At 48.1% G+C, this 23,950-nt stretch overlaps 1 protein-coding gene across 1 annotated transcript in view; it reads right to left on the reverse strand.

The window, feature by feature from the left end:
• Positions 1-22,906, reverse strand: part of LOC141083656 (uncharacterized) — a 145,335-nt gene extending 122,429 nt beyond the window's left edge. Inside the window, 1 exon segment of the mRNA XM_073568034.1 lies at positions 22,393-22,906. Coding sequence (XP_073424135.1) covers positions 22,393-22,906 — 514 coding nt within the window.
• Between the last annotated feature and the right edge of the window lie 1,044 nt (positions 22,907-23,950).

The following is a 23,950-nucleotide window of genomic DNA, read 5'->3' on the forward strand; positions in this document are numbered from 1 at the left end:
GCCAAATTTCCGATATTTGCACAAATTATTGCCAGTCATATCGAACTAATTTTACCACTATCATGAATTAGAAGATGTGATGAAAAATCAGTCTCAGAATCACTTCAATCCATTGAGGCATTCTAGAGTTATTACCTCATAAAGTGTGTGGTGTAGTGAACACTATGTCAGCTAGGGGGCGCTGTGTGGGTGTCCCAGGACGGGTGTACAGGCACATTCAGTGTGGTAACAGGAGCAGGGTCCTAAATGACCATTATGGGTCTCAAGGTGGATGGCCTTGGGATGCAGGCTCCAGGGTGTATTGATCAGCAGAGGTACTGCTGATCTTTCTGTTACACTGTGTCAGGGAAGCCTGTGTGTCTATACAACCTTTAGTGATGTCATAGCCATGTGATCACCTGTGGGTGTGGTTACAGGGCTATGTAATTGAGGTGTTTGGCACATGTGAGAGAGAGTGGAGGGAGTCTGTCTGAGTGTGGACAGACTTCCATATGTCCAGGTGGGACACTACAGAGAGTGTATATGGGGAGGACTACACCTCCCAGCATGAGCTGAGACTCTCGGTCCGAGTCTGAAGCCACGGAAGTTTATGATCTTTTTGGTGATATGCTGAGTTATGGTTTATGAAGTAAAGAAACCTCATGGACTTTGGGAAGAACCTGCCTCATAATTGTCTCTCGCTGCACCTGAGCAAGTCACATCCCTACAATTGGTGACAGACTGCGGGCAGCTATTCCCAGAAGCACGTGGGGCAGTCCTGGCGATTCTGAGCAGACGGTCTGACAACCATGAGTAATACTGACCGAGGTCAGAGAAAGTGACTGTGTTAATATTTGTGGGATACCTCTGAGGAGAAGAGGCATCCAAGAACCTGTGTGGCCGACACAGGTAACAGACAGGAGTCTGTGTTGCACTGACCAGGGTCAGTGAGAGACTGTGTTCCTGGAGGGGTCAGTGAGCAAGGTCCTGGAGGGTCAGTGTTGGGAGGTTCTGGGAGAGGAATCGCATCCCTGGAACACGTGATATGACCTTGGACCTGGGGAGGCGTGTGTTGGGCAGTCTCAGGCGGAGACGGTTGTCCTGAAGAGCAACCGATGAGCCCCTGGACCTGGTGAGGCCGGTGTGTTGGGAGACCCTGGGAGGAGGGTCGGCTCCCTGAATAGCACCCGGTGTACCCTGTGTGTTGGACGTTCTCAGGTGGAGAAGGTACGTCTTGAGTGGCACACGAACAGGACACGTGAGAGACTGTGCATGTGTTTTTTGTTTTTTTTTTCTCCCTTTTCCTCGTTTTCTCTGCAAAAACCTGAAGGTGCTTGCTGTGGCTCAGTGGGGTCACGAAGGTCTCGCAGCACAGGGACCTGGTGTTTTCTTTTTGGGATCTGCCCTGGGAGCATTGGTAGCAGACGCTGTCTGTCTACACCATCCTGCTGCAGCTTTATTGCATGTGACTAAGCGGATACAGTAGTTGTGGCTTTACACAACTATTAAGGGTGAGTACCCTGTATTATTGCTGCATAACCCATTATATCTGCACTGGTAAGGCCCTATGGGTGCACTTTTGTGGTTTTTATCTTTGAGGGTGACAAGCGGCTTCCAGTAAGCCGGCGGGGTTACGAAGGTGACAAGCGGCTTCCGGTGGATCGGCGGGTCCACGAAGATGGCGCAGCAGGAGCTGCAGTGACACCAGCCGCTGTGTGTGTGTGTGAACAGCAGCCGGAGGTGCCGGTGATCAGTGACAGCAGGAGCTGTGGTGGTGCCAACAAAGACTTGTGTGGTATCGTTAAAAGACAAACTGTACTGTGTGAACTGTGGCATAAGAAGTTCTGCAGAACGGACATGGGGAAATCCCAAAAGGGGGCGGTGACCCAAAAGGGAGTGGTAACCAAAAAAGGGGTGGAGTCCCAAAGGGGGGCGGTGACCCAAATTGGAGTGGTAACCCCAAAAGGGGTGGAGTCACAAAAGGGGGCAGTGACCCAAATTGGAGTGGTGACCCAAAAAGGGGTGGAGTCCCAAAAGGGGCGGTGACCCAAATTGGAGTGGCAACACAAAGTGGGGTGGTGGTCCAGAAAGGGGCCAAGTGTGAAGAAGTGACAGCACTGGGTGACTCAGTAGGTATGTCTGGAGTACCGCAGTGTATGTGCAGGTCTTTTTCAGAATGTGGAATATCCTTTCTGGGTAGTAATGACGGGCCACAGATGTGTACAGTGATGCTGCACCGGGAAGGAGCCTTTGGTCGGCTGGACTCAGAGAGTCAGGTGACTCTGACAGGAACGCCTCTCGTTTTCTCTCTGACCGAGAAAAACGTCAGGGTTCGCTGTAAACACGGGGTCACGGTGAACTACGCAGTAGACACAGTAGTGTTTGAGGGGACCAAAGGTGGTGAGTGCCAAGGTAGCGGGATACCACGGGACTTAGTCTATGCCTGGGAGAGGGGCCGGGACTTTCTTTTGTTTGATGACATTTGGTCGGACGATGGAGATGCTTCGACTGTGGGGCCAGCGGACACTGAGACAGTGACGGCTCCTGACATGGACAGGTCAGAGGTAGAACTGACCAGAGGAAGAAGTACATCTGCCCAACTGACGGACCTGACGTCTCGTGATAAGACAGATGGTGGGCTGGGAGATGAGACGACTGGACTAGACACATTGGTGCTGGACGGTAACTGGAGGGTTCACTCGACTGGTGTGACTGACCCAGTGGTACCATTTGACGATATAATTAAAGAGGTAGTGGTGAGACACGTGCTGGCCAAAAGAGAACAAGATCGTGAGATACAGCTGATAAAGGAGACTGTAACAGAACATGTCGAACGGGAAAGAGTCCTAAGGCAAGCAGCTGAGCACAGAGTGGATGAGCTGGAGAAGGAAGTCTCTGAGCTCAGAGGTCACCTGTCAGCATGTCAAACTATGACCAAAGCTATAGTGAAGTATATGGAGGTGCTCAGAGAGGCCCAAGAGAAGCATCAACAGGAGATTCTCCGGAGAGAAGATGAGTGTCGCTGCCTGGCAGAGGAGAGAGATAAAGTTCTGCAAGAACTCAGTGGAGTAGTAAAAGGTCTTCTGCAGAAGAAGTGGATGAGCGAAGATATACAGCGGCCGTGCCCGACTGATAGCAAGGCAGAACTGCCAAAGCCCATCTTGGAAAATGGTCCTGAGGACTGTAAATCTCAGGAAGATGGTGAGCCAAGAGCTGCACAAGACAGTCTCCCGGTCTTGGCAGATACCTTGAGGGAAGTGTCCGTGGGGAACCCAGAACCATCTGTCCAGGATGAGAGCAAGTCCATGACCTTCAAGTGCGTGATGGAGGTACCCGAAGACGTGCGAGAAGCGTGTGCCAGCGAAGGTGTGCATGAGACCTTTAAAAAGGCAGTAAAGGCCTATAGTGTGAGCTGGGCACCAGAAACAGACCAGTTGGTGATACTGGCAGAAACGGAAGACACAGAGAGAAGGGTGGCTGTCCTGAAGGAGATGCACCTACAATGTCTCCGCACGAAACAGATGCTCGTGGAGCGTAATAAGAAAGCCGCTCGACGTCTGGAGCTTGCCAGGGGAGCTCAAAGTCGGCTGGGCTTTGTGGAAGACATAATTCCGGTACCCAGAAATCTGGTGGGGAAAGTCATTGGCAGACTTGGAAAGGTGATGCAGGAGATGGTGAATCGATCCAGTGTGAAGAGAGTGAGGATCCCACCTGCTGGTGAAATCCAAGTCGTTGTTGAAGATGACATGGTTCCTGTCATTGTGGTTGGTTTGGTAGAAAGCATTGGGAAGCTTCGCATGCTCCTGGAATATCGGGTAGCGTAACTGAAGGAGATTGAGCAGCTAAGACAGGATCGACTGCAGATGAATGAGCAGATAGAGAACGTCAGGTGGCGTCCACCTCCAACCCAAGATGTAAGGACCCGAAGGGATCCTCCAAGGAATGAAAGGACAGGTAGTCGAAGGCAAGAACGTCGAGAGTCCGCAAGTGGCCGTTCTAATCTTAGTAACGTAGGCACGAAACCCGGTGGTGGACTTAGCGACAGAGGGTCAGACTCAGACCAGCCAGTTAGCCCAACTGGACGTGGGACTCATGACCGTACGAACTGGGAGGGCCGGCCAGTGAGAGAACGGTCGGGTGACGGAGCGCACTGCTAACAGGTGGAGACTAAAGAGTGTCTGGTCACAGTGACGGACGTTGATGGGAAGGCCAAAGCCCAAGGCCGAGATACTGACCGCTGGGGGTGGGGGAGGCCTAACGTGAATATGAGGCAGTATGACTACCGAAACAGACGGAGATGGTCCTCTCGACTTGTAGGGCAAGGTGACATGGGTGCCAGGTCTCAAGATCCCTGGGTGATGTCATGTGTTCAACCCCACAAGTTTGAACAGAGGGGGAGGTATGTGGTGTAGTGAACACTATGTCAGCTAGGGGGCGCTGTGTGGGTGTCCCAGGACGGGTGTACAGGCACATTCAGTGTGGTAACAGGAGCAGGGTCCTAAATGACCATTATGGGTCTCAAGGTGGATGGCCTTGGGATGCAGGCTCCAGGGTGTATTGATCAGCAGAGGTACTGCTGATCTTTCTGTTACACTGTGTCAGGGAAGCCTGTGTGTCTATACAACCTTTAGTGATGTCATAGCCATGTGATCACCTGTGGGTGTGGTTACAGGGCTATGTAATTGAGGTGTTTGGCACATGTGAGAGAGAGTGGAGGGAGTCTGTCTGAGTGTGGACAGACTTCCATGTGTCCAGGTGGGACACTACAGAGAGTGTATATGGGGAGGACTACACCTCCCAGCATGAGCTGAGACTCTCGGTCCGAGTCTGAAGCCACGGACGTTTATGATCTTTTTGGTGATATGCTGAGTTATGGTTTATGAAGTAAATAAACCTCATGGACTTTGGGAAGAACCTGCCTCATAATTGTCTCCCGCTGCACCTGAGCGAGTCACATCCCTACAAGTGATACAGGTCAGAATGAAAAATAAGGCTCGGTTATTAACATACAAAGTGGTTTGGTCCTTAATGGGTTAAAGCTGAGTTGCTGTAGCTGATGGGCTCTCATAATGTACCCACACAGGCAGCATAGGGAGAGGTGCTGAAGAGAAAGTCACAGAATTGTAGCTGCGAATTAGCTATGGATTAAACCACATTTATATTACTGGGAAGTACAACAACAGTCCTTCTTAGGGCTAATTATAATAAATAGTATTACTGCTGTAAGAAGCACTTAGGGAGAGATTGTGCTGAAGGCATCAAGTAAGAAATGTTGACTTTTAAGCTTGTGGACATGGAACCTTTTTGCACTCTTATGATAGCGGCCATCCCACCATACTTTGTCCCCAGCTGTCTCTTTTTCTCCTGGTGTACCATCCACGCCTTACACAAGCACCTGCCCATAGCAATCGGACGTTCCCTAACTAAAAAGGTCCACTTAACCACAGACACCAGGACAACTGCTTGTGGCCAGGGATGCTACATTTTCCTGTTGGCACATTGGGTGAAAATTGTGGAATCCAGGACCCAGTCTCGCCCTGGGATGGAATATATGTTACTTACTCTGAGGATTGCGGACTCTGGTTCAATCAGGGATGTACCAACTTCTACAGCATCTCCTGCACCTCCTCCTGCTCCTCACTATCCATCTCACAAATGTCAACATCAGTTGCAAGCTGGAAGCACTACAGCACTGCCTCAGCCAAGAGGCAAAAGGCTATGCTAAAGCTAATCTGCTTAGGTGACAAACCACACACCACTGCGAAGTTGTTGAAAGGTCTATCAAACCAGATCATCTGTGGCAATCACCCCTGAACCCACAACTAGGCATGGTCATGTGTGATAATGGCCATAACCTGCTGGCAGCTCTGAAGCTTGGTAATCTTGCACATTTACCATGCCTGACCCATGTGCTCAAATTGGTGGTTTAGCAGTTCCTCAAAACCTAGTCAGATCTGCGTGAGCTACATGTGAAAATACACCACACGTGTGCCCATTTCCACAAGATGGCTACAGCTGTCACCGCCCTGGCAGTGCTGCAGCAGCATTTGCGACCTCCAGCTCACTGACTCGTGTGCAATGTCACCACGCATTGGAACTCAACGTCACATATGTTGGCAAAGCTTTGTGAGCAGCAAAGGGCAGTAGTTAAATACCAGCTACACCATGCACATCAATATTTCGGTCAGCCTCTGCACATCAAAGCTGATAAGTGGGCATGGATGTCAGATATCTGTGAAGTTCTCCAAATATTTGAGGATTCTGAGCAGCAATGCCACCATAATCAGCGTCACCATCCCACTTCTATGTCTACTGAAACGCTCCCTGCTTATAATTAAAGAGGAGACTTTGTAGATGGAAAAAGTTGAGATGGAACAAAAAACTTTCCTGAGTAGTGCTACACAGCCCCGCCTCCTATTATTTTCTCTATGTGAATAGGGTGATAATAAGAAGGAGAAACAGAAGATGGTTGCCTGTGTACAGACGGTAGCATACACACCATCTTCATCCCATCTGGTCAGTGGGGATGGCCTGAAGATAAGGAGGAGAGGGAGGATGAGGAGGAGGACAAGGAGGAGGATGGTGAGAACAACATGGACAGTCACCCTCTTGGTGGAGACAGGGAATTCTTGGCTGTTGGCAGTCTGGCACACATGGTTGAGTTTATGTTCCGCTGTCTTTCCTGTGACCTTCACGTTGTATGCATTTTGGTCAATACTAATTACTGATTGGTCACCCTTCTAGATGCAGACGACAAGGAAAACTTTACATCTCCCCTTTCCGTGGCAGAGAGGTCTAATAAAATGTTTCAGTACCAGATGGCCCTAGTTAAGCATTCACATCTGACAATGCTGGCTGCAGAGTTCACTGTACCTTGGACAACCCAGGAGTGGAGACTAAGGAGACACACTTCAGATGCAACAGAGTCGGGGGAGCACACTTATATGTCTGGGACAGTTTTCTCAGACCCTCCCAGCGCCCAAGCCCTGATGCACAGGGTACTCTGACAAGGAGGGAAAGGTATTGGTAGATGCTGAAGGAGTACCTTGCCAATCTTACCAGCATCCTTTGTGATTCCTCTGTGCATTGCAACTATTGGGTATTCAAGCTAGCATGAACTGTCTCTCTTGGAGGTTCTGGCATGTCCCACCACTAGCGTTTTGTCAGAGCAGGTTTTTGGTGCTTTCAGGGGTATTATAATGGATAGACACATCCACCTGTAAATTAAAAATGCTAATAGACTGACTCTTATCAAAATGGACAAGGGCTGGATTGGACTTTTGTACACCACTGGATGTCAGCAGCACAACATAAACATAAATACAGGGTTTTTTCTTTCAGGTCTATTGCACTCCTTCTTACTTAAACATGGGTATGCACTTCAAGACTTTGTCTTTCTTGTCTCATCCTCCTCCTTTTCCTCCACCACCATATCAAGAGTGTGATCACAGTGTGATCAGCTACTGTTTTCTGAGGCCCTCCACTACATCTCTTCAAATCAGTATTGGTGTGCCTCCTTCTAATTTTTGGCATCCCTTGCAATTACTGTATAAGCTTTAACAGTGTAAGAGTCCTACTCTTTAGTAATGGGAAAAAATGCTTTTCTGTGGATTTACCTTCTAGTTGAGGGAAAATTTTTAAAACCAAAAGAGTTATGTTAGTTGTTAGTATGTGATCAAGTGCCTTGTTGCGGGCTGTCAGGTGGTTGTCATATAGGGAGTTCTTACACTGCATACATGATTTCACAGCCATGATAGGAGAGATTGTATAGCAAGTATAGAAGATCCTGGTATCCTCCATATCCGGTTGAGTAGACGTGAAATGCTCAACTATACTCCCAAACAGGGTTCACGAAATAACAGTCCTTGATGCTGCTACATTAAACTAATCCCATTTTTCAGGGCTAATTCAAATAGATTCTATTCTGTGCGAAACGTATATTTGTGTGATTCACCGCGCTATGCTGAGCAGATGTATACACAAAAAAAAAAAGGGAAATAAATACTTAACAGCAGTTATACGTACTTACTTAAAAATGAAGTTGATGTAGAATATTCTGTGTAAGTTGAGATGTCTACGTGGCAAGTAGTTTGCAGGTTATCTGATGGTAGAGATCTCGTTTTTGATAGCTGCTGATGCTATTGGAACAATGATATATTAAGGTACCAATAAAACATACAAAAGGTCACACCACTCCTTGCATGTCCACCATACTTACTGGTTGTATCTTAACGTTTATATTCTCTTTGGGGTGTTCCCTTTATGGTGGATCAATTGATACAATACTAAATATGAAGAGAATTTCAATTACTAACAGTGACCACAACCTTGATATTCAGTCCCAGTTCCTGGGGTACATATGCACTTACTTGTGCTAGATTTGTTATGCTACCCAGGTGTAAATCCTGATAGACTCTCTATAATGGTCTTTGTTGGCTTTATTTAGAGCCAGTGCAGAGACGATATCCACTGTTGAAAAAAATGACAAAGTGCTGGGTAAGGAGGGATCCACTAAACCCACAAATAGTGCTAGCGTTCCAGTAGCCAGTTAGTCCTGGTAGGACTTCTATGCACTTACTTCTGGTAATTGCTCTGTCACAGTCTGGCTGAGGCAGCAGCTGCTGATAGAGTGATAAGCGATGCAGTATAAGGAGGGATCCACTAGATACCCTAATTATGCTAGCGTTCCAATAATCAGTTAATAGGACTTCTATGCACTTACTTCTGGTGATTGCTCTGGCGCAATCTGGCTGAGGCAGCTGCTCTGGCTGAGGCAGCCGTTGCTGATGGAGCGATAAGCTATGCAGCGTGTAGTAGGGGAGCGGGTAGATGCCAGCACCTCGTGTACTCCGGCCGGAAGTATTGACGAGGACGCGGCGAGAGTGGGGGGGCGGAGCTACTGTGACGTCACAGGCAGGGAGGAGGACAGGTGCACGAGAGGCACAAACCAACCAACATGTTTCGAGGGGGGCTTCCCTTTTCGTCAGGGCTATGCTGAATGCCTGTCAGCCCATCCTTATATAATAGCTCACCCAGCTGCAACCCATACCATTCATTAGTCTTGGGTTTTTCTTTTTTTTCTTTTTTATTTTTTTTTTCCCTTTCTCTGTGTGTATTGTTGCCTCAAGATATGCCTTGCTGCTATAATTGCAATATTATATTGTTGATTTATGAAAATGGATAGTCCGCTTTGTCTCCTAAATAATAAAAGTATACCTAACTTGTGTCCATAATATACTAAACTAAAACATAACTTTTATTTATACCAAGTTTAAGATAATTTCAAATAATTTTACTGGAACTAAATAAGTAAAACATGAGTATGGAGGGTTACACGAGCAGATTGACCCTCCGCACGTTAATAAAATAGATACCTACATTTTCTAAAAAGTATATGTGTGCTACCAGCACTTTAGCAAAAAAAAAAATACCGGAAAAAAGGATAGAAATGGAAGGGGGGGAAAGGACTAATTTGACCATATGGTACTCGTCGTGAATCTCTATATAAAGAAAATATGGATAAAGACGAAAACTGACGCACAGATGTAGTATGTACATCCTTAATTGTATGTTTCATAAAATGTAGATAGAAATAACAATAAGTGTATTAAAAATGAATAAAAAATAAATAAATAAAAAAATTATAAAAATAAGATTAATGTTTTAATAATTTTATCTAAAAAGCATATAGCTCAATCTCATGGTTGAGGCCTTTTGGGGCCAGGCTGTCAAGAGTGTAAATCCACTTTGACTCCACTCTTGACATAGCTTTCAAATAGTTGTCCTTCCTTGGATTTTGGGGGACCACCTGGATTCCACAATAGGATACCCCCTTGTAAGACTGATTATGTTTGTCCAAAAAATGACGCGATAAGGGGTGACCTTTGAATCCTTTTTTAATGTTATCCAGGTGCTCCTTAATCCTATCCATTAAACGTCTCTTGGTTCTGCCTACATAGATTTTATTGCAAGGGCACCTGAGTATATATATCACCCCCTTAGTTTGGCATGTTATTTCATCTCTAATACTAAATTTATTATTTGCCATATCTGTGAATGTCGTTTGTAACTTCCTTTGTGTCAACGTTCTATTGCAACATAAGCATCTCCCACATGCCAAAAACCCAGATGGTTGTGTATTTGAATTAGTAAGGAGTGTTTGGCGTAAGGATGGCCTTGTTATGGGTTTGATCATTTTTGTGGTGGGTGCCACTAGAAGCCCTAAATTCTGGGCTCTAGTGTAAACAAATCTAGGACGTTGCGGTAGCAATTCCCCAATGTGTTTATCCCCCTGTAATATCGGCAAATATTTCCGAATAATGTTATTGAATCGTTTATAGCCCGCATGAAATTGTGTAATAATTAGTGTTGAGCGATACCGTTCGATACCCAAAAATATCGTATCGGATGGTATCGCCCGATACGAAAAAAATATCGTGTATCGCCGATTCCGATACCGGAAGTCCCATTCAAGTCAATGGGACTTCCGGTATCGGAAATAAAAAAAGCCCTTTATTTCCTTGTTGGCTAATTCTACATAATTGAAAACAAATAAGAATCATGTAGAATGTATTGTGGGAGGTGGAGGAGACATTAAAAGCATAGTGGTTTATTCAAATCACATGGCATAGCATTAATTCCAATTTTTTTTTTCAGTACGTTTGGAGTTAAAAAGATATTGACTATGTTAACCATTTTTATATTTTGTCAGATATGTATGTTTCACAACTTCCATGCTCTTCACCTTCTTTTGTACTTCTCCCACACTTTCTCCTTCATGATCCGCAGCAGTAGCATTTTTTTTCATCAACTGTTTCTTCACCTTATTCATCTTCTTCTTCTTCATCTTCTTCCCATTAATTTTTTTTTCCATTCTTCATATTCTTCTTATTCAGCTATTATCAATTTTAATATGCTATTTCTTCATCTTCTTCCTATTCTTCTTATGGTGACAGGCATTCCTGTAGTACTTATCTATAAAAGTTATAAGATTACACCTTACGTTCTGCCTGTCACTAAAGATTTACAACAGGATTTGTCCGCGTTCAGTTTGGCCTGCAGCAGCAGGCATTTTCCAGGGGCACCACGAGGAGGAACGGACTCACCCCCATTTACTGCTTAGTCTTCTTCTGCTTATAATTTTGATTTCTTCTATGCTGATTTTTAGTCTTATGCTTAATGTTCTTCTGCTTTCTGTTCTTCTGCTTTTGCTTCTTCTGCTTCTTGTTCTTCTGTCTTTTGTTCTGTATCTTGGTGGTTGTCTTCATGTTCTTTGTCCTCTTGGTCTTATTATTTAGGGTCATATTTCTGGTCTTCTTTGGTGTGGTCTTCAGGGTCGTCGTCATCAGGGTCGTCGTCATGGAGATCAATAAGGATTACCAAAGAAAATTTCAAAAAGCTTGATCTTGGAAATGTAGCAGAAGGTACAAGAAGGCTGAGAAACTGGCGAGAACCAGCAGACAGTGCTGGCACCCGGATGAGTAACAGAAGGAACAAGAGCCAATGGCACTACCGAGGACCAACTGACGGTGTTGGACCACGGTTACTAAGCAGAAGGTACCTGTGCTAAAAAGCACTACCAAGGACCAGCTGACGGTGCTGGACCTTGGATACCGAGATGGAGGCACCTAGGCCAAAGGCTGTGGCGAGAACGAGCAGACAGTGCTGGCACCCGGGTGGGTAGCAGAAGGAACAAGAGCCAATGGCATTACCGAGGACCAACTGACGGTGCTGGACCACGGTTACTAAGCAGAAGGTACCTGTGCTAAAAAGCACTACCAAGGACCAGCTGACGGTGCTGGACCTCGGATACCGAGATGGAGGCACCTAGGCCAAAGGCTGTGGCGAGAACCAGCAGACAGTGCTGGCACCCGGATGGGTAGCAGAAGGAACAAGAGCCAATGGCACTACCGAGGACCAACTGACGGTGCTGGACCACGGTTACTAAGCAGAAGGTACCTGTGCTAAAAAGCACTACCAAGGACCAGCTGACGGTTCTGGATCTCGGATACCGAGATGGAGGCACCTAGGCCAAAGGCTGTGGCGAGAACCAGCAGACAGTGCTGGAACCCGGGTGGGTAGCAGAAGGAACAAGAGCCAATGGCACTTCTGAGGACCAACTGATGGTGCTGGACCACGGTTACTAAGCAGAAGGTACCTGTGCTAAAAAGCACTACCAAGGACCAGCTGACGGTGCTGGACCTCGGATACTGAGATGGAGGCACCTAGGCCAAAGGCTGTGGCGAGAACCAGCAGACAGTGCTGGAACCCGGGTGGGTAGCAGAAGGTACCCATTCAAAGCAAAGTAGCCAGGCCGCAAGCCGGCCGCAGTTACCGAAACCCACAGTCCTACAGGGGGTCCATGTCCCATTGGCACTACGGATCCAGCCTTCAGTGCCAGTTCCCACAGCCCACATAGGAGTCACCTAAACTGCAGGCACCGTAGAGTCGGCTAACCCGGCCGCAAGACGACAGGACAACGGATTGGTGGCATAGTGACCTTGACACTACCCGGAAACAGCAGGCGTGCTGGAACCAGGCTGGGCAACAGGGAGTACCCGTGCCAAAGACACTGCCGAGAACCAGCTGACAGTGCTGGAACCCAGATGGGTAGCAAAAGCTACAAGAGCCAATGGCACTACCGAGGAACAGCTGACGGTGCTGGACCACGGTTACTAGGCAGGAGGTACCTGTGCTAGAAAGCACTACCAAGGACCAGCTGAAGGTGCTGGACCTTGGATACCGAGATGGAGGCACCTAGGCCAAAGGCTGTGGCGAGAACCAGCAGACAGTGCTGGAACCCGGGTGGGTAGCAGAAGGTACCCATTCAAAGCAAAGTAGCCAGGCCGCAAGCCGGCCGCAGTTACCGAAACCCACAGTCCTACAGGGGGTCCATGTCCCATTGGCACTACGGATCCAGCCTTCAGTGCCAGTTCCCGCAGCCCACATAGGAGTCACCTAAACTGCAGGCACCGTAGAGTCGGCTAACCCGGCCGCAAGACGATAGGACAACGGATTGGTGGCATAGTGACCTTGACACTACCCGGAAACAGCAGGCGTGCTGGAACCAGGCTGGGCAACAGGGAGTACCCGTGCCAAAGACACTGCCGAGCACCAACTGGCGTTGTTGGAGCCCAGGGACAATCATGGTGTAGACCGAGGCCTACTTGGTGGTAGTTTTAGATTGTTTGTAGGCTACAACAGACTGTCAACGTGCTCCAATTAGGTATCTGTCTCCACTCTGTTTCCAGGATTTCACGTGACCACCAACACCGGCAGTTTATGCGTACAGCAGCCATCTGCCCAATCCACACGTGTTCCTGTGTTACTGGGATTCTGTAATGTCAGCAGATACCCTGATGTGTGTCTGCCACTGTCTCCTGCTCTGTCCACATTCCCACCGCTTGCAGTGGGAAGGTGGACAGCGCAGGAGACAGTGGCGGACACACATTGGGGGATCTGCTGACGTTACAGAACCCCAGTAACACAGGAACACGTGTGGAATGTTTAAATCTGAAGTAGTTACGATTTGGAGGCAGCAGCAGTTTGCCCTCCACACAGCAGGGGATCAGCTGACGTTACCGAACCCCACTTTCACATGAACGAGTGTGTTTTTCTGTGTGGACAGCACTTCCGAGCACCAACTAGCGTTGTTGGAACCCAGGTACAATCATGGTGCAGGCCGAGGCCTACTAGGAGCCAGGTGTAAAGCTGAGGTGTTTTGACTTTGGAGGGAGCAGGACACTTTGCCCTCCACACAGCAGGGGATCAGCTGACGTTACCGAACCCCACTTTCACATGAACGAGTGTGTTTTTCTGTGTGGACAGCACTTCCGAGCAACAACTGATGATGTTGGAGCCCAGGGATAGTCATTTTGTAGGCTGAGGCCTATTGGAGGCAGTTTAAGATAAGACATTGTTTGAATTTGGAGGCAGCAGCAGTTTGCCCTCCACACAGCAGGGGATCAGCTGACGTTACCGAACCCCACTTTCACATGAACGAGTGTGTTTTTCTGTGTGGACAGCACTTCCGAGCACCAACTAGCTTTGTTGGAACCCAGGGACAATCATGGTGCAGGCCGAGGCCTACTAGGAGCCAGGTGTAAAGCTGAGGTATTTTGACTTTGGAGGGAGCAGGACACTTTGCCCTCCACACAGCAGGCGATCAGCTGACGTTACCGAACCCCACTTTCACATGAACGAGTGTGCTTTTCTGTGTGGACATCACTTCCGAGCAACAACTGACGATGTTGGAGCCCAGGGATAGTCATTTTGTAGGGTGAGGCCTACTTGGAGGCAGTTTAAGATAAGACGTTGTTTGAATTTGGAGGCAGCAGCAGTTTGCCCTCCACACAGCAGGGGATCAGCTGACGTTACCGAACCCCACTTTCACATGAACGAGTGTGTTTTTCTGTGTGGACAGCACTTCCGAGCACCAACTAGCTTTGTTGGAACCCAGGGACAATCATGGTGCAGGCCGAGGCCTACTAGGAGCCAGGTGTAAAGCTGAGGTATTTTGACTTTGGAAGGAGCAGGACACTTTGCCCTCCACCCAGCAGGGGATCAGCTGACGTTACCGAACCCCACTTTCACATGAACGAGTGTGTTTTTCTGTGTGGACATCACTTCCGAGCAACAACTGACGATGTTGGAGCCCAGGGATAGTCATTTTGTAGGCTGAGGCCTACTTGGAGGCAGTTTAAGATAAGACGTTGTTTGAATTTGGAGGCAGCAGCAGTTTGCCCTCCACACAGCAGGGGATCAGCTGACGTTACCGAACCCCACTTTCACATGAACGTGTGTGTTTTTCTGTGTGGACAGCACTTCCGAGCACCAACTAGCTTTGTTGGAACCCAGGGACAATCATGGTGCAGGCCGAGGCCTACTAGGAGCCAGGTGTAAAGCTGAGGTATTTTGACTTTGGAAGGAGCAGGACACTTTGCCCTCCACCCAGCAGGGGATCAGCTGACATTACCGAACCCCACTTTCACATGAACGAGTGTGTTTTTCTGTGTGGACATCACTTCCGAGCAACAACTGACGATGTTGGAGCCCAGGGATAGTCATTTTGTAGGTTGAGGCCTTCTTGGAGGCAGTTTAAGATAAGACGTTGTTTGAATTTGGAGGCAGCAGCAGTTTGCCCTCCACACAGCAGGGGATCAGCTGACATTACTGACCCCCACTTTCACATGAACGAGTGTGTTTTTCTGTGTGGACAGCACTTCCGAGCACCAACTAGCGTTGTTGGAGCCCAGCGAGAACCAGGGTGCAGGCCGAGGCCTACTTGGTGGCAGTTTTAGATTGTTTGTAGGCTACAACAGACTGTCAACGTGCTCCAATTAGGCATCTGTCTCCACTCTGTTTCCAGGATTTCACGTGACCACCAAACACTGCCAGTTTATGCGTACAGCAGCCGTCTGCCCAATCCACACGTGTTCCTGTGTTACTGGGATTCTGTAATGTCAGCAGATCCCCTGATGTGTGTCTGCCACTGTCTCCTGCTCTGTCCACATTCCCACCGCTTGCAGTGGGAAGGTGGACAGCGCAGGAGACAGTGGCGGACACACATTGGGGGATCTGCTGACGTTACAGAACCCCAGTAACACAGGAACATGTGTGGAATGCGTGGACGGGAACTGTGAGCAGGAACTGGCGGTGTTGGACGTCAGGGGAAATACTAGAGACAGAGTGGAGACAGAGGCCAAATCAGAGAATGTTTAAATCTGAAGTAGTTACAATTTGGAGGCAGCAGCAGTTTGCCCTCCACACAGCAGGGGATCAGTTGACGTTACCGAACCCCACTTTCACATGAACGAGTGTGTTTTTCTGTGTGGACAGCACTTCCGAGCACCAACTAGCGTTGTTGGAACCCAGGGACAATCATGGTGCAGGCCGAGGCCTACTAGGAGCCAGGTGTAAAGCTGAGGTATTTTGACTTTGGAGGGAGCAGGACACTTTGCCCTCCACACAGCAGGGGATCAGCCGACGTTACCGAACCCCACTTTCACATGAACGAGTGTATTTTTCTGTGTGGACATCACTTCCGAGCAACAACTGACGATGTTGGAGCCCAGGGATAGTCATTTTGTAGGCTGAGGCCTACTTGGAGGCAGTTTAAGATAAGACGTTGTTTGAATTTGGAGGCAGCAGCAGTTTGCCCTCCACACAGCAGGGGATCAGCTGACGTTACCGAACCCCACTTTCACATGAACGAGTGTGTTTTTCTGTGTGGACAGCACTTCCGAGCACCAACTAGCTTTGTTGGAACCCAGGGACAATCATGGTGCAGGCCGAGGCCTACTAGGAGCCAGGTGTAAAGCTGAGGTATTTTGACTTTGGAGGGAGCAGGACACTTTGCCCTCCACACAGCAGGGGATCAGCTGACATTACTGACCCCCACTTTCACATGAACGAGTGTGTTTTTCTGTGTGGACAGCACTTCCGAGCAACAACTAGCGTTGTTGGAGCCCAGGGAGAACCAGGGTGCAGGCCGAGGCCTACTTGGTGGCAGTTTTAGATTGTTTGTAGGCTACAACAGACTGTCAACGTGCTCCAATTAGGCATCTGTCTCCACTCTGTTTCCAGGATTTCACGTGACCACCAACACCGCCAGTTTATGCGTACAGTAGCCGTCTGCCCAATCCACACGTGTTCCTGTGTTACTGGTGTTCTGTAATGTCAGCAGATCCCCTGATGTTTGTCTGCCAATGTCTCCTGCTCTCTCCACATTCCCACCGCTTGCAGTGGGAAGGTGGACAGCGCAGGAGACAGTGGCGGACACACATTGGGGATCAGCTCACGTTACAGAACACCAGGAACACAGGAACAAGTGTGGATTGCGTGGACGGCAACTGTGAGCAGGAACTGGCAGTGTTGGACATCAGGGGAAATACTAGAGACAGAGTGGAGACAGAGGCCAAATCAGAGAATGTTTAAATCTGAAGTAGTTACAATTTGGAGGCAACAGCAGTTTGCCGTACACACAGCAGGGGATCAGCTGACGTTACCGAACCCCACTTACACATGAGCGAGTGTTTTGTCTGTGCGGACAGCACTTCTGAGCACCAACTGGCGTTGTCGGAGCCCAGGGAAAATCAGGTAGTAGGCCGAGGCCTACTTGGTGGCAGTTTGCGATTGTTTCTAGACTACTACTAACTGTCAACGTACTCCAATTAGGCCTCTGTCTTCACTCTGTTTCGAGTATTTCCTCTGGCTTCCAACCACGCCAGTTGCTGCTCTGAAATGCCGTCTGCACAACCCACACTTGTTCCTGTGTTACTGGGGTTCTGTAACAGCAGCTTCTCCCTAGAGGTGAGTCAGGCAATGTCTCCTGCTCTGTCCACATTTCCACTTCAAGTAGTGGAAATGTAGACAAAGCAGGAGACATTGCCGTGCTCAATTCTGGAGATGAGCAGATGTTACAGGACCCAGGTACCACAGGAACAAGTGTGGATTGTGCAGACGGCACTTGAGAGCAGAAACAGGCGGTGTTGTAGGCCGGAGGAAATACTCAAAACAGAGTGGAGACAGAGGGCAAATCAGAGAACATATTAAATCAGAGGTAGTCAGAAGTTGTAGGCAGCAGGAGAGTTTGCCGTACACACAGCAGGGGATCAGCTGACGTTACCGAACCCCACTTACACATGAGCGAGTGTTTTGTCTGTGTGGACAGCACTTCTGAGCAACAACGGGCGTTGCTGTAGCCCAGGAAATAAAGTTCAGGTCATAGAAACATGAACACAACAGGAGACCTGGATCCTGTTGCCAGCCAATTATTTATTCTGGAAGAGGACTGGCAAATTCAGGTGAGATCCAGGCCTTGTTCATTTTCACAAAAGTAAGCCGGTCAACATTATCGGCGGATAGTCGCGTGCGACGGTCTGTTACCACACCACCTGCAGCACTAAAGACACGTTCCGATAATACACTGGCAGCAGGGCAAGCCAGCACCTCCAATGCATACTGGCTAAGCTCTGGCCATGTATCCAGCTTAGAGACCCAATACTTGAATGGGGAAGAGCCGTCTGGGAGAACACTAACAGGGCACAACAAGTAGTCTGTCACCATCTGACGGAAACGTTGCCTCCTGCTGACTGGAGCCGTCTGTGATGGTGTAGCCGTTTGTGGCGGTCCCACAAAACTTTTCCACATTTGGGCCATACTGGCCTTGCCTTGTCCTGCGGCACTGCCTCTGCTACCTCTTTGTGCAGAGCTTCCTCCACTGCCTCTACCCACATGGCTGCTTTGAAAAGCACTACCAGCAACACTTGTGGGGGGAATGGAGAACATGATGGCCTGCACAAGTGTTTCTTGGTACTCCCGCATTTTTCGCTCCCGGTTCAACTGTGGTATGAGGCTTTGAAAGTTGTCCTGGTAGCGAGGATCTAGGAGGGTGTACACCCAATAATCAGCCGTGTGGAGAATGTTGGCGATGCGGCGGTCATTTAACAAGCACTGCAGCATGAAATCAACCATGTGCTGCAGACTGCCAACTGGACCGGAAACTCTGTCCCCAGCTTGAGGCAGCATCTCTGCCTGCTCAGCATCACCCCACCCTCGCTGTACACACTGACTACTATAGCCTTGTGTACCTCCCTCCTCTGGAGAGATGTGTTCCTCCTCCTCCATTGACTCCTCGTCATCCTCCTCACTAAGTGTCCCCTACCTGGGCCTTTGTGTGGAAGCACGTTGCGCAGACTTGCCAGAAGCAGATGGTATTTCTGACTGCTCATCCTCGACCTCTTCAAAAACCTCCTCACTTAGTGCTTGTAAGGTTTTTTGAAGCAGACAGATGAGGGGGACAGTCATGCTGATTAGTGCATCATCTGCACTGGCCATCCGCGTGGAGTCATCGAAGGCACGCAAAACTTGGCAGATGTCCCTCATAGTGGCCCACTCAGTGGTGGTGAAGTGTGTCCGGCGCACAGTGCGACTTGTTTGTGCCTGATGCAGCTGGTACTCCATTACTGCTGCCTGCTGCTCACACAACCGCTCCAACATATGTAACGTTGAATTCCACCTGGTGGGGAGGTCACATATGATGCAATGTTCTGGCAGGCGGAATCGGCGTTGCAGAGATGCAATGCGCGATCTTGCCATGCTGGAACGCCGCAAGTGAGCACACTCTAGGCGAACCTTGTGCACCAGTGCATCAAGATCCGGATAGTCCCTCAGAAAGCTCTGCACGACCAAATTGAGCACGTGTGCCAGACATGGTATGTGAGTGAGGTTGCCTAGGCCCAGAGCTGCCACTAGATTTCGGCCATTGTCACTCACTACCAAACCTGGCTGGAGATTCGCTGGCACAAACCACACATCGCTCTCCTGCTTGATGGCATTCCAGAGTTCCTGTGCTGTGTGGCTCTGATTCCCCAAAGAAATTAATTTAAGGACGGCCTGTTGACGTTTGGCCACACCTGTGCTCATATCTGGCCTAACAGGCTCACGCAGTGCTGATTCCGAGGAACTAGAGTAGGAGGAGGACTCAATATGTACAGACTGCATTCCTGCAATCCTTGGAGTTGTCAGAATACGTACAGAGCCACTCTCCAGATCTGTACCCGGCTCCACAACATTGACCCAATGGGCAGTGAGGGAAAGGTATCGTCCCTGTCCATGGCTACTGGTCCACGCATCGGTGGTCAGGTGGACCTTGCTACTGACGGCATTTAGTAGCGCATTTTTAATTTTTCCCTCCACATGCTTTTGCAGGGCAGGGACAGCTTGCCTGCTGAAATAAAAGCGGCTGGGCACATTGTATTGTGGAACTGCCAATGACATAAAGTTCCGGAAGGTGTCAGTCTCCACCAGCCTGAATGACAGCATCTCAAGGGCCAGTAGTTTGGCAATGCCGGCATTCAGAGCCAGTGCTCGGGGATGGTTTGCCGAGTATGGCCGCTTTTTCTCCCATGCCTGTGCTACCGATTGCTGGTGAGTGGCCTGGGAGTGTGCTGATGACTGCGAACGTGGTTCAGTGGGTGGAATTTCACTGGGTCTCTGGACAACAGTGGCAGTGGTTCTTCCATGGCGTTCCAGTGAGGAAGCCGAACCAGCTGTGTGTGAGCTGGAGGAAGAGGCCCCAACACGAGCTGAAGAGGTGGTAGGTGCTGCTGAAGGTTGGCCTACATCTTCAGTGTTTCTGTGTAACTCCACCTCGTGCTTGGTACGCACATGTTTCCACATATTTGTGGTATTGAGGTTAGTCACATTTTTCCCTCATTTCACTTTCTGATGACACAGCTTGCATTTGACAAAGCAAATGTCATCTGCAACTGTGTCAAAAAAAGACCACGCACTGCAAGTCCTGGGAGCGCCCGTTTTGTGTTTTGGAAGAGGATTGCTCCTCACGGGTGCCAAAGTGGAGGCTACAGGCAACCAAGTCTGCCCCCGCCCTCTCCCTCCTCTTTTGGCCGTTCGGGGAATCTTTTCCTCAGAGCTGCTCCCACCACCTTCCTGTGGCTGACGCCATGATGGGTCAAGGACCTCATCATCTCCACTCCCCTCTTCAAGCACCGGCTGGTCCTGGGTTGTCTCGCCAGCACCGTACGCACCAGAAATTGGCAACTGAGTCTCATCATCATCAGATGAGCACTGAGGTGTGCTGACAATAGGCACTGGCCCACCCACCTCTTCAGATTCAGAGGGACAAAGCAGTTGCGCATCACTGCATACTCCCTCTTCTTCACGCTCTAGAATGCTGCTTGGCTGGCCACCTCTTTCCAAGCCAACAGATTCTGAGAACAGAAGTAAAGATTGAGATGGCTCCTGTCCAGGGCTCTCAGACTGCCTGGGCAATTTGGCAGGTGGTGAAGAGACAGTTGCTCTTCAGTGCTCTGGCCTTGGGAGGATGCGGAAGTCATTGAAGTGGATGCGTTAGCTGCCATCCATCCGACAACGGCTTCAATTTGCTCGTCACGCAGCAGTGGGATACGGCGAGGTCCTACAAAGCTGCCCATGAAGGACTGTTGCCTGGTAAAAGTGGGGGATGCCGGGTCACTGGTGGCCGCAGCAGACACCGAATCCCCACGTCCTCTCCCTGCTGAATCCCCCCGTCCTCTCCCTGCTGAAACTCCACGGCCACGACCACGTGCCTTACTCCCTGCCTTCTTCATCTTGGTAGACTGATAAAGATAGGCAGAAAAGTAAAAAAGGGGTGGCTTAGTGTTCTTATTCCTGAACACCTGCTAGCCAGTATAAGAAACACTAATTTGGCTAAGAGTGTGTGTACTACACTTTAATATGATCTAATGTGGCCTAGACAACTGTAAAGTGGAGTGTTTGGTGAACTTTATTTCCTTTTTTTTGGGTGGGGGGAAAGGAAAGGATGTGACCAAAGTTTGAAAGCTATAGTATCACAAACTTTTTGAAGCGATTACAATGCAGGAAGCTAACCTACAATGCAATTGATGAGGCTCCAAAAAATAGGGTGATACTAGCCTGGCTGGCCCTGAAGGGCACAAGCCAGCAAAAAGGCTCCTCTATCTAATCCTATATAGTGTTTGCAACCAACCAATGACAATGGATGCGGTTGGAAGCACACTAATATAGGAGCAAAAATCTGGCTAAATTAGCTGCAAAAAAAGGACTATGTATGAGGCAGTGACGCACGCTGATCGGACTACAGCTAGCGGTGGCTGTAGAACACACTGCAACGTGAGCTGCACTCACACACAGAGAGACCTATCAGACAGCCAAAAACAGTGCAGAGAAATGGGCTATAGCACTGAAAGGCTGCTGAAAGGCTCCGCTGTCCACTCCTTAAGTGTTTGCAACCAACGTATATGGATACGTATGGAAGCACACTATACAGGAGAAAAAAAAAGCAGCAATAAAAGAAAAATGTGTATGAGGCAGAGACACACGCTGGGTGGCCTACAAGCAGACGTGCCTGCAGGACACACTACACAGCGTGGGTCTGCATTCACACAGCCCTTGCAGACAGCTGTGAAAACAGCGCTGCTAGGGAAAAGCAAGCTACAGTGGTGGTTTATGTAGCCTGGGTTAAGCACTATATGTTTTGTGGAATCGCTATTTCTAACTGTCCCTCACAGTCTTCAACTGCAGCCTGTCCCTAACTGAATTCACAGCAGAGTGACCAGAAATGGCGGCTGCAGCACTTTTTATAGTGCATCATGACATCATTTCAGCAGCCAATCACAGCCATGCCAGTAGTTAACATGCCTACATGCCTAACAGGATGTGCCCACACTTCTGAGGATCCCCATTGGCTGAATCAAATCGAGCGGGCTCCTAGCATTATGGGAACTTCCGATTCTGGTATTCGATATGAAAAAAGTATCGGAACTAAGTATCGGAATTCCGATACAGCTAATATCGGCCGATACCCGATACTTGCGGTATCGGAATGCTCAACACTAGTAATAATAGGTAATTTTTTAATTTGATCATGAATACTAAGTGGAGTGTCACTATTCTGAGATTTGTATATTAGAGATGTTCTAGACATGTTTTCCACCTCTTTCTTGGTTTGGTTCAATTGTTGAGGATCATAGCCTTTTTCCATGATCTGGTCTGTCAGACGTTCTGTTTCCTTATGGAAATCCTGGGTATTTGTACAATTTCTTTTTACCCTCATGTATTGGCTTTTGGGTATATTTGTTAACCACACCGGTAGGTGACAGCTATTAATGTGAATATAGCTGTTTGAATCCACTTCCTTGTGGTATCCCTTGGTGATTAATTTATTGTATTCTACACAGATCGTTAAGTCAAGGAAGTTCACACTAGTCTTGCTATATGTAGGTGTAAATTCCAGGCCGTATGAATTTGTATTTAGACTAGCAATGAATGTTTGTAAGTCTAAGAGAGCGCCATCCAAGACAAAAAGTATGTCATCGATAAAATGCTTCCATAATCTCAGGCCTTTATGAAGGCTATTGTTTTGAAAGATCAAATCATGTTCCCACATGCCTACGTATAAATTTGCAAAACTGGGCACGAATCGCGTGCCCATAGCAGTGCCGTGTGTCTGTAAATAATATTGGTTGTCGTATGAAAAATAGACTTACAAACATTCATTGCTAGTCTAAATACAAATTCTTACGGCCTGTAATTTACACCTACATATAGCAAGACTAGTGTGAACTTCCTTGACTTAACGATCTGTGTAGAACACAATAAATTAATCACCAAGGGATACCACAAGGAAGTGGATTCAAACAGCTATATTCACATTAATAGCTGTCACCTACCGGTGTGGTTAACAAATATACCCAAAAGCCAATACATGAGGGTAAAAAGAAATTGTACAAATACCCAGGATTTCCATAAGGAAACAGAACGTCTGACCGACCAGTTCATGGAAAAAGGCTATGATCCTCAACAATTGAACCAAACCAAGAAAGAGGTGGAAAACATGTCTAGAACATCTCTAATATACAAATCTCAGAATAGTGACACTCCACTTAGTATTCAAGATCAAATTAAAAAATTACCTATTATTACACAATTTCATGCTGGCTATAAACGATTCAATAACATTATTCGGAAATATTGGCCGATATTACAGGGGGATAAACACATTGGGGAATTGCTACCGCAACGTCCTAGATTTGTTTACACTAGAGCCCAGAATTTAGGGCTTCTAGTGGCACCCACCACAAAAATGATCAAACCCATAACAAGGCCATCCTTACGCCAAACACTCCTTACTAATTCAAATACACAACCATCTGGGTTTTTGGCATGTGGGAGATGCTTATGTTGCAATAGAACGTTGACACAAAGGAAGTTACAAACGACATTCACAGATATGGCAAATAATAAATTTAGTATTAGAGATGAAATAACATGCCAAACTAAGGGGGGGATATATATACTCAGGTGCCCTTGCAATAAAATCTATGTAGGCAGAACCAAGAGACGTTTAATGGATAGGATTAAGGAGCACCTGGATAACATTAAAAAAGGATTCAAAGGTCACCCCTTATCGTGTCATTTTTTGGACAAACAT

This window comes from Dendrobates tinctorius, unplaced genomic scaffold (assembly GCF_039654945.1).
Source record: "Dendrobates tinctorius isolate UK_male_01 unplaced genomic scaffold, ASM3965494v1 ptg000005l, whole genome shotgun sequence".
In the NCBI taxonomy this organism is placed as follows: domain Eukaryota; kingdom Metazoa; phylum Chordata; class Amphibia; order Anura; family Dendrobatidae; genus Dendrobates; species Dendrobates tinctorius.